At 37.0% G+C, this 11,985-nt stretch overlaps 1 protein-coding gene across 1 annotated transcript; it reads left to right on the top strand.

Annotated features, from left to right (window-relative positions):
- The first annotated feature begins 11,108 nt into the window (after positions 1 to 11,108).
- On the top strand, positions 11,109 to 11,423 carry LOC110035679 (RNA demethylase ALKBH5-like). The gene has a single exon (XM_020739953.1). The coding sequence runs from the start codon at positions 11,109 to 11,111 to the stop codon at positions 11,421 to 11,423; it is 315 nt and encodes a 104-aa protein (XP_020595612.1).
- The last annotated feature ends 562 nt before the right edge of the window (positions 11,424 to 11,985 follow it).

The following is an 11,985-nucleotide window of genomic DNA, read 5'->3' as shown; positions in this document are numbered from 1 at the left end:
AGCTGCACACCCACTTCTAGCAGGGTACCCTTAATACACCAAAATAATATATAGTTTTTAGTATATATTTTATGCTTATTTTTTGTGATATTGCACTTTAAAGAAAGGTATCACTTTAAAGAAAGGTATTAAAGAAAGGTATTTTTTATGTTTTTGTTGTAGGTATATCAATTTTAGGTATTTGGAGCAAAATTAGAAAAATGACAAAATTTGGAGCCAAAACTGTGAATTTTGGGATTTTGGCTCAAGATGGACCAAATTGGCGCAAGATGCGCCAACATACAGAGAACTAACACAAGATGAACCAAAATACAGAGAACTGGTGCAAGATGCGCCAGATTGGTGCTAAATGCTCCAAAACCTAGAACAACATGATCTTCATCAAACTGGCAGAAGATGCGCCATTTGATAGAGAGTTGACGTAAGATGCAACAGAGATGACTTTTTGCAGATTAAGGCACTTATTCTAAACACCCCTTGGAGTGATTCAATGTATCTAGGAATTTTGGAAGGTTCTTTTATGATTGGATATGTCTCTTGGATCAATGGACATGTGCTTTGAATTTGAAAGAGTTCACTTTTGGATAGAATTTTGGTGAGAACTTTGAATTCTTTTTGGAGGGAGGCAGCCCTTTGTGAAAGAGAGGAAATTTAAAGTTTAAAAAAGAGTTTTGGAAAGTGGTATGTAAAGGGTGGTGAAAAGAAGAGATAAAGAGACAGACAAGTCAAGGGCTTGAAGATTTCCTCAAAGATTGTAAGAGGAGAGAGAAGGTGAAAGATTTCTTCTCATTAAACTTTTAAGAGAGAATTGAGAGAGCTTGTAAAAATAGAAGGGCTTGAAGAGAACTTCTAGGAATTTTCTTGGGAATGATTGTGAGATAATTTATGTATTTTATTTCTTTTATTTTTATACTTGTTTTTATATATAAAATTTGCGTTTTATCGTATCCTTCTAATGAATTCTAATTATTCTTCTCTATCCTTCTCCCTACTTTGAGATATGATTTTGTTACTTTGAGATATGATTTTGTGGATATGATTTTGTGGAGAATTGATTTTTCTTTATATGCTTTTAAATGTCAATAATTTGTGATGATTTAAACTCTAGTTTTCATTAACTTTTTTATCTGGCCAATTGAATTGTTAAAATGTGTTTAGAAATGTATATTCTAAAAGGGCTACGGATTCTAAAAGGGCTACGATTTCTACAATATGGGGAGATTCACATTTAATTTCATGGGAGAGTATGTCATTCTTGGAGTTGGGTGCAAATATTGGATGTAGTACTGGAGATTTTAAGGTGATAAAGTAAAATCTCCAAATTGGTCCAGTTGATTGGAAACTGATGTGAGATTGTTAGCCCTCAGGTGAGGAAGTAGTGGGAGCTCTTGAGTGGTAGCCAGTATTCTCCCAGCCTTTCCACGAAAATAAGGACCAAACTCTAGATTACTCATTATTATTTATGTACTCGAAAGAGGATAAAGTATATGATTGCTCATATTTGGCACGAAAAAGCTTTTAAATATATTTTCAAATGATTTTAATTTCTTTACAATCCATATACTTATTATTAAGGGGAAGGATGCTTTCTTAAATTTCAACTTTTCGTAAAAAAAACTTCGTTGGTTTTTTTAAGTATACTTTTTTAGTATACATTATAATCTTAAGAATTTACTTATAGGCATTTCCAACTTCCTTGTGGGATCAATATCTAGGACTCCAGTAGAGCCCTTTATTACTTGAGCAACACATATACTTGCATTACTTTTATAGAGGATATCACAGTTTAAAGATTTTTAAAAGATAAAACTATTTTTACTGAAGTTATTTTTGTTGGGATTAGTTTTCATCTTTGTTATTGTATCTGCTGTGTGCATTTTGTAATATTGAAAAATATTTGCAAAATGAACACACTAAATCCACTTGCATCAAGTTTTTTGGTTTCATCACCAATCAGATTACAGTTGAAGACAACGCCAAACTCACACTTGCAGATTTGAAAAGTCTCGAAGGAAAATGGTTAGAAGCATAATAGAATTTAGCACTCTATCAAGCAAAGATGGTCCAGGCCTACGACAAATTGGTTCGCCCAAGGATGTTCAATGTCGGTGAACTCGTACTCATCCTCCGAAGGCCTATCCCTGCACACTATAGGATATGTGGAAATTTTGAGCCAACTTGAGAGGGACCATTTATCGTTGAGATTGTCTTTTCAAGAGGATCTTACCATTTAATGGATTTCCAAGGTGAAATACCCATGCTACCGATCATTGGGCGATATTTGAAAAAATACCATATAGCTATACGTTCTCCCGAATGGATTTTTGAAAGTGTTACTCATTCTGAGGATGTTTATTTGGCCAGTGTCTGTGACTGGGTCCATAATTTTGTAACAAAAAAAATAATGAAATAAAATATTTGAATTTTGCACATCTAAATCTTCTTCTTTGAATTTTGAAATTTCTCTTAAATAAGTTAAATAAAATGCTCGCACATGTAAAATTTAAAATCCACTTAATAATAATTTGGTATTGTTCTTGTTCATTTTGAAACTTCAGGGCACTGATGTTTTCCAATATTTTTTTGGAAAATATCGGGTCAGAGGCTGATCTTCACATTTAAAAATAGCTTAAATGTCACACTACGTGAAGAAAAGGCAGCTCAGGATGACGTTGTGAGTTTTGATTTGTACTATGGTCAAGTTAACATAGACTATGAGGCCCTCTGATGGATGTTGCTAGTCACTGTGAAGCTCAAGGACTACCTTCATTACTTAGAATCAGTGTCAATGATGACTGCTCACTGAAGAGGAAGAAAGCTGAGGGAATAGTACACGCGATGTAGGGAACTAGCCAATTACAGTCAATGATCACCATACAAATATGGGACTTAGTCGGCGTCATTGAAGAATGGGTTCTAGATGCGCCTTTAAAGAGGATGCAATGCAAAAATCCAAATCGGTGTAAACAGAAAGCTTTGCTTTGCTTGGAAAGCAATGTTCTAAGGAGGCTGCTAGGAATTAAGTTTGATTCATGAAGAGGAAGTCTACGACATGAGTCTAAAAGAGATTTCCACTAGCCCTTCGGCAGAAGAGTTAGATTTGGTAACAGGATACACATCATCGGAGGTCCTTGAGGAACTTTATATGGGATGTTTGAAGTGTAAAATCAAGATATCCTGCTCGTCATGGTCGGTAGGACCATTTATTAATTCCCCGGAATGTAATGTCCTCCACCTGGAGCGTTACGGGACATTTGTGGAGTATATAGCTACAGGCATGAGGTTTAGAAGTGTTGAGCACCTAGATGTTGAGCCATACATTTCAAAATTGACAGAGTCGGGACCTTCTTGGATTCTTTTAGAGGTTTATTTTGCGGTGCTGCCCTAGCAGTTGCAGATGATAACTAGGTCAAAGCTTGAGAAGATACGTTGGGTCTGACAGCAAGAGTTTGAATACTATGAGTAAATCCAGTAAAAATGCATCAATATCTTGGAAGGACTAGAGTTGCACAAAGGTATATTCTGAAAAGTGATGAAAAAGGTATTTTGGACTGTGTTTTCGACCTCAAAGACATAGGTCAAGCCATGTTACTGAAAAAGAAGACACATGCTAAGTCGCAGAAATGGATGCGGGGGAAAGGTAAAATTATTATCCAGTGTGAATACTGCTATAATTTAGTTAAGGGCAAGCAATGGAACCCCCCAAGCATCTTAAGGTACAATGAGGTGAATCCTCTGTTATCCACAATAAAATGAATGATTAAGAGAATGGTTAGATGGGGTGTGTTTCCAGTAGATTGCTTCCTAAAAAGCTGCATCATGAACATGTACGAGGAAGGAGACTACATTCCTCCCCACCTAGATTACCATGATTTTTTCAAACCATTTTGTACTATGTCCTTCATGAGCATGACCAACTTTCTATTAAAAAAAGAGATAGACATTGTTGGACCTAGAGAGTCTAGAGGATCTGTTGAGATTTCCCTGCCGGTTGGTTCAGTCTTACTCTTGAAAGGAAATGGAGCAGATTTAGAAAATAATTGCATTCCTAGAGTGTCGCAACGCAGGGTTTCTGTTACAGTAAGAATAATGGATGACAACAAGATACCATATGGATTCAAACTGGATCCAGAATTGGAAGAACTATGTTGATATGAACTATGATATAACTGTAACTCTAAGCGCACGTGAAATGAACTCTTGTCCCAAAGTGTGTCTTAGAAGGTTAGCTTGATCACCAGCTTAACCCCACAGAACGGACAAATAAACAAACAGATAGATAGTTTTCAATATTTCGTACTGCATCAAATTAAAAAATATGATATATGATGTTTTGGTTGTACTCAACATGTTCCCTATTGATAATTTCAGCATGATCAGTTGTACCACTTATCTAAAGCAGAATTCATGAAGTTTCTTTCAAGATTTCAACATGTTTTTTGAATTGACTTTTTGTGCGATTGATTAAAATCCGCATAACCACGTGTTGGTCCTAAATTAAAAACGAACAAAGAAAGATACAAATAAAGTTTAATAGTAAAAATAAAATTCAAAATTAAAAGGTTAATCGATAATAATCAAATTTAAAGAGATATCCAAATAATAAAAAAATGATAAAAAAAGATAACATAAGAAAAGTGATAAAATGATAAACTAATTCATCTTGAGCTTCGAAGTTCCACACTTTGCACTTTTGTAGCATGAATTCTACCATCTATGCTTTTTCACAATTCCCACAAAGTTTCACACTCTTCACAAAATCCCACCATTTTTTCCTCACCACAGTTAATCTTTACATTTCACATGTTCATAAACTCAACACCACAAAATCTCTACACTCTTCTCACAATGTTCTCGGGGTCAGTACCTAAGTTTTGATTCCCTTCCACTATCTCTTGGGTTAGATGTGAGTCCCTAAGCTTTCCTTCCCAATGTTGTTTATCACCTCTTAGATTGAATGTGACTCCCTGTGCTTTCTTTCCTAATGTGACGAAACTTTGAGATCTATTTAATGCCACCTTAATTGGAATATGGCATCTAATTCTCTATAAAAATCTTTGAGATAGGTATAAGACTACCTTAAATGGAGCACAACTTCCTATTCTCATATTCGAGATCGGTTTAGGGCCACCTTAAATGGAATAAGGTATCCTATTCTCTACACAAATCTTTGTGATAGGTATAAGTCCATTTTAAATAGAGCACGACATCATATTCTCATTTTTTGAAATAGTAGTCTAAGACCACGTAAAATGGAATAAGGCATCTGATTTTCTACACACATTTTTAACATATGTATAATTCCACCTTAAGTGGAGCAAGACATCATATTCTCATCTTTTGATATCAATCTAAGACCACCTTAAAGTGAATAAGACATCTGATTCTCTATGTGAATCTTCAAGTTAGGTCTAAGGCCACCTTAAATGGAGGGCGACAACTTACTCTCATCTTATAAGATCAGTCTAAGACTACCTTAAATGGAATAAAGCATCTAATTTTCTACTCGAATCTTTAAGATAGCTGAAGATGAAGAGTTGCTGCTCCATAAAATGGAGCACATCCTCAGATGAAGTTTGTTCGTTGAAGGAACGGTCTGGGTAACCTTTCAGATGAAGAGTTGCTGCTCGGTACCACCGACCAAAATCGTCCGCTCTACATCTCCGTTAACATTAGCAGATTTGTGTTGTCCAGAGTTTTAGTAGATCCTAGAGCATCACTCAACTTGATGAGTCTACGGACACTGAGCTGTTTGAACATTGAAGCTCAGGAGCTCACAACCGATAAAATGATGCTATGAGGGTTCAACCAAAAGGGAGAAAGAGCCCTTGGATTAATTACGTTACTTATGAAGGTTGGAGAACTAGTAACAACTGCTAAATTTCATATCATTGATGCTAATACCTCTTTCATTGCTCTACTTGGTCGACCGTGGATCATGAACACAATATGGTTCTGTCATCTCTACATAAATGCATCAAGTACTACAATGGGGACAAGAACATTCCATCAAGGGAGATCTTCAAACTTTTTTAGTGCATGAAGTTGGCATTCATGAAGATGTCGCTTACTACGCGCCTCTGAAGAAAGCTATCTTCTCTCATGAAATTGTGAGAAATAAAGGAGAAGATTCAGAAGAATCATAAAGAGGAAGCCATTCAATTCCGCTTCAACAATTTTCCACCACTCTTTTGCAACAAGTTGGTGGGTGCTGTTTTAGTTCGCACACCCGAGGTTGAGGCCGGGGACGTGGACGAGAAAGAACCAACTTAATTGTTGAACGGACAAGGCCGACCATCAACCTTGGTGATGAAGACAGTTCTGAAGATGAAATAATGATGAAAAAAATAGAAGAAAACTCAATACCTCATATCCTTAGAAGATACGGAGAAAAGAGAATATGAGATAATGTATGATCAGATAAATCACTATGTGAACACCATGTCCCTTACATTGATTCTCCCTCAAAAGGTCGAGATTTTAGAGGCCAAGGAAGTCTTTAGCGCTGGTTCAAAACTGAACAAATTTTATTTTTCTTCTACCTCTACTAATTCTGAAAATCATGTAAACTTTGATGATGATCCCAATGAATTGATAATCATGTAAACTTTGATGATGATTAAACTTTGATGATGATCCCAATGAATTGATGGAATTGCCTTTTGGTTACTTTTTGCGTTGTGTACAAAAGTTAATTCAACAAGGAAATATGCAAAAATAAATGAGAAAAGATAAATTACAACTTTTTGAAAGATTATAGAATGTTAAAAGTCGAACTCAAAACTTGAAAGTTGGTCTTGGATTTGGTACAGTCGGACCAGTCGATGATTTAGAATTTTGCATGGTTGTTACTAGTGAATCAAAAAAGGATTGCCTTGATGTGGAGGATGACTCTAATGATAAACTAATAAAAGATGATTCGCTAGAGTTTGAGGAAAAAATCAAATCAACTATCGATGAATTGAAAGAAATTAACCTCGAGACAGAAGAAAAACCCGGACCTACGTTTATAAGTACTCTACTCAACGACAAAAAATCTTTAAAATTGATCAAACTGTTAACAGAGTTCAAAGATTTCCTTGCATGGAGTTACAATCAAATTCCAGGCCAGTCTGCAAAGGTTACAGTTCATAAATTCGGGGTGGACAAAAATATAACCCTAGTAAAACAAGCTTCTAGAAGAATGCCCTTGAATTAGTGCAGCAAGTCATTGTCAAGGTAAAGAAATTAATAGACGCCAACTTTGTAAAAGAAGAGCAGTACCCTACATGGTTAGCCAACATTGTGGCAGTTAAAAAGAAAAATTGACAAATCCGTGTATGTGTCGACTTCAGGGATTTGAACAAAGCATGTCTAAAGGATGAATTTTCAATACTGATACCAAAAATATTGATGGATACCGCTTTAACACACAAATTTTTCCTTCATGGATGGATCATCAGGATACAACCAGATCAAGATGGCTCTCGAGGATGTAACACTTACAGCATTCAAAACAACTATTGGGATTTTCTGCTACACAACGATGTCGTTTGGCTTAAAGAACACTAGAGCAACATACCAATGAGCTATGACAAAGACTTTTTATGATCCCATTAACAACCAAGTGGAATGTTACGTGGATGATTTTTTCATCAAAAGCAAACAAAAAGTAGACCATTTGTATAACTTCAGGATTGTGTTCAAACGATTACGACGATATGCCCTTAAGATGAATCCCTTAAAGTGCGCCTTCAGCGTTACCTCCAGGAAATTTATAGGATTTGTTTTCCATCAATGGGGAATCGAGATTGACCCGGATAAGATTAAAGACACCTTGAAAAAACCTCCTCCCAAAACTTTAAAACAACTACGTTCCTTTCAAGGGAAGTTGGCGTATCTGAGGTAGGTGTCAGCCTTTTTTATATTAATTAGAAAGGACGCCAAATTCATTTGAGAAGACAAATGCCAACAATATTTAATTACACCTCCTATTTTTGCAGCCCCCATCCCAAAGAAACCTTTGATACTTTATACCACGGCCTTAGACGACTCGCTTGGAGCCCTCTTAGCCTAAGTCAATGACAGGGTAAAGAAAATGCATTGTACTACATGAGTCGCCACTTAATATCAACGGAGATAAGGTATCCACCATTGAGAACCATTGTCTAGCTTTGATTTTTGCCACCCAAAAGATTAGATATTCATGCTTTCGCATAAGATTACCCTTATTTCAAAAGTTAATTCGTTGCAATATTTGATGACCTGACCAACACTCTCTGGATGTCTAGAAAGATGGTCAATGATTTTATTGCAAATTGATATAACTTTTGTTCCCCTCCGTGCTATCAAGTGACATTTTTTATCAAACTATCTCGCTGCACATCCACTGTCAGCTGGGTCCCATCTTAATGATGAGTTACCATATGAAAAGATAATGTAGATGGAATTCTCAAGCACGCAACGCTGGGAAATATATATCGGCGGAGTTTTGTCAGCAAGAAAAGACAAAGGATCAGACATAGTTATACCAGGCAAAGTAGAGATTGGTCTGATCTTTATCCCACTAGATAAGGGTTTGTCGAGGTTCTCATACCACCTGCAGAGACATGTAGCAACAATGAAGCAGAGTATGAAGCCTTAATTACCGAGTTGGATTTGGCAATCTTGATGGACATAACAGATATTGCCATCCACGGTGACTCTCAACTCATCATCCAGGAAGTCGCCGACAGTACAAGATTTTAAAACCAAGATTAGTAGAATACTATCGGTACACAATGAAGCTACTAGAGTAGATTCCTAGTGTAACTTTCTACTGGATTTCTCAGAGAGAAAATGCCCATGCTGATGCTCTAATAAAACATGCTAAGGAGCTCGCATGTCCCCCAGAGGATTACATTGATATCACAGTACAAGAAAGATAGGTTTTGTTTTGAATCGACCTCAACACTCTACACAAGCTCCGGAAAGAAGAGGAAACGATAATTGCTTTTGTGGATATCAATAAAGATTGGCGCAAGCCATTGATAGAATACTTAAAATCTAGAAAACTGTCAGAAGACAAGTCCGAGGCACATCACATTATAAAAAGGGCTATGTCTTACGCTCTAGTGGGTAACATCCTCTACAGAAGATTGTTCGACTAAATGAGGCTATGATGTTTGAGTAAAGCCGAAGCACTAAATATTTTTAAAGAAGTACATGTCGGATTGTGTGGCGCTCACTAGTCAGGGCTAAAGCTGAAAATGAAGATCAAGAAACTCGAATATTATTGGTTGGCAATGATGTATCAATGCATGGATACAGCTAGAAGATGTCACCAATGTCAAGTGCATGGGGTGGTCTTGCACCAACCTCAAAATGTGCTACACCCAACAGTTGCCTCGTGGTCATTCAAGTGTTGCGGTACTGATATAATAGTTCTGTTAGACCCTCCGTCTTCCAAAGGACATAGATTTATACTTGCCACTACGGATTACTTTTCCAAATGGGTAGAGGCAGTATCGTTATGAGAGGTTACGACACAGCACGTCCTTCAATTCTTCAAAAGTCATATTCTCTACCATTTCGAAGTACCACGCAGAATAATCTTTGATAATGGGATAACCTACAAAAGCACACGAATCTACAATTTCATGAAAAGCATGGGATAGATTGGAGATACTCTACTATTTACTACCCTAGAGCAAATGGATTGGTCGAGGCTTTCAACAAGACGTTGATACATATTTTAAAGAAAACAGTAGACGAAAATAAAAGAGATTGGCACAAAAAATTATTAGAAGCTTTGCGGACCTACCAGACGACTTTCAGGACTCCAACTCAGTGTACACCCTACATGCTCTTGTACGGGTCTGAGGCCGTACTTCAGTTAGAAGTCTAGATGCCGTCTCTCAGAGTCGCTGTCGCCAATCAACTGATTATAGAAGAAAGGGCAAAAGTCAGACTCGAGGAATTAGAGAGTCCTGAAGAAAAATGACTACAAGCACAACAACATTTTGAGCTTTATCAAGATGGTCTGCCCAAGGACTTTCAAAGTTGGTGACCTTGCTGTCATGCTCAAAAGACCCACTCTTGCACGCTGCAAGATACGTGAAAAATTTGAGCCAGCTTGGGAGGGATCATTTGTCATAGAGAAGCTCTACACAAGAGGAGCCTACTAGCTAGTAGATTTTTGGGGTGATAGACCCATGTTGCCGATCAACAGACGACACCTAAAGACATACTCTGCAACTTAACATTACTTGGCATGAAAATTTAGAATTTTGATTGTTCTGGGGTTATTTAGTTGGCCAAAACATCTATGATCGGGTCCAAAAATTTTGTAAAAAAAATTAACATCAATTTAATGAAAATTTTTGAAATTATACACTTCAATTTTCTCTTTTTAAAATTTGATATTCTACTAAATTAAACAAAATACATACGAAAATAAATATTTTTCTTACCAACATAAATTAAAATTTTATTTAATAAATACTTTGTTATGTTCTTGTTCAGGCTAAGTTTCAGCTCACTGATATTTTTCCTGTTGTCTACAAAGAAATTTCAGGTCAGAGGCTGATCTTTGCTTTTAAAGATGGCTGGAACCTCGCACTCAATGAGGAAATGTTGCTGCAGGGCAGGACCATAAACTTTGACATGGACTTTAGTCAAGTAGACATGGACTATGAGGGTCCTCTGATGGATGTGGTTAGCCGTCAGAAAAAAGAAGGGCTACCATCACTGCTAAGGTTAAGCCCCAGAGACAATTCCTCCCTGCATGAGAAAAATGTGATAGTACAGCAAAACCCGAACGAGGAGACTAATTGTCTACCGCCTATGATAGCTACGCCGACTGGAGAAGTTCAAGGAAGGTTTATTAATATACTAGAAGTCATGGAGCTATATATCAGGGTCTTCTACGAGAGCAACGAAAGAATTATTCTCGACTGCATCTTTGATTTAAGAGACAGGGTTCGTGCAGGCCTCCTGATGGAAAGAACCCCCTTCCCGGAGCCACGAAAGTGGATGCATGGAAAGGGCAGGATCACCATATAATGTGGCTACTGTTACAACTTCAGTAAAGACAGACAAGGAAATCCTCCTGGGATTCTGAAACATGTTCAGATGGATCCGCTACCCCCATGATAAAATGGATGATTAAGAGAATGATTCGATGGAGGATACTGCCAGCTGACTATACTCCCAACAGTTGTATCATCAACATATACGATGAAGGTGACATCATACACTCGCACATTGACCATAATGACTTTGTGAGACCTTCCTACACGTTCTCTTCCATGAGTAAGAGCAACATTCTATTTGGAAAAAAGGTAGATGTCATTGCCTCCGATGAATTCAAAGGAACCGTGGAGATTCCGCTACCCATAGGTTCAGTGCTGGTTCTTAAAGGAAACAGAGCAGATGCCGCTAAACATTACATTCTAGGGGTGTGACACTGCAAGGTGTACGTAACCTTTTGAAGGATAGATGACAGCAAAATGCCATATGGATTACGGCCAGACCCGAAGCTGTAAGAACTACTGTCGTACAAGCTATGAGAGGGTCGCAACTTTAGGCACATGCAAAAAGGGAACTCTTATCTAGAGCATGGCTTAGTAGGTCGGCTCAATCAGGAGCTTGCCTCACTAGAGACAAACACCCAGAGGATTCCTCTTCACTACATTTCGTCACAGCATATATAATATATATTTGACATGCTCAGCCTACGATATGTACTTAGCATGGGATATTTTTAGATATACTTTGATGCAATCAGCATAATTGTATTTTTTGAGGGTTTGGCCTTCACTCAAGTTGTAAAGCTTATTGGAGCGGATTAATGAAATCTCTTTCAAAATTTTGTTTGTTTGTTCAATTGCCCTTTTTGTGTGATGGATAAAAGCCACAGAACCATAAGTTGGTTTGGGACAAAAATGAATAAAGAACAAAACAATAAAAACTTGATAAGAATAAATTTCAAATAAAATACTCTTTTGAAAAAAAATCAATCAAGAA

The sequence above is a fragment of the Phalaenopsis equestris genome, unplaced genomic scaffold (genome assembly GCF_001263595.1).
Source record: "Phalaenopsis equestris unplaced genomic scaffold, ASM126359v1 Scaffold199036, whole genome shotgun sequence".
Classification (NCBI taxonomy): domain Eukaryota; kingdom Viridiplantae; phylum Streptophyta; class Magnoliopsida; order Asparagales; family Orchidaceae; genus Phalaenopsis; species Phalaenopsis equestris.
The sequence above is the reverse complement of the archived record's forward strand: the minus strand, read 5'-3'. Positions and strand labels throughout refer to the sequence as shown.

Excerpts from the sequence above, each read along its gene's own strand:
- LOC110035679 (XM_020739953.1), top strand. The coding sequence starts at position 11,109 with ATGATAAAATGGATGATTAAGAGAATGATTCGATGGAGGATACTGCCA.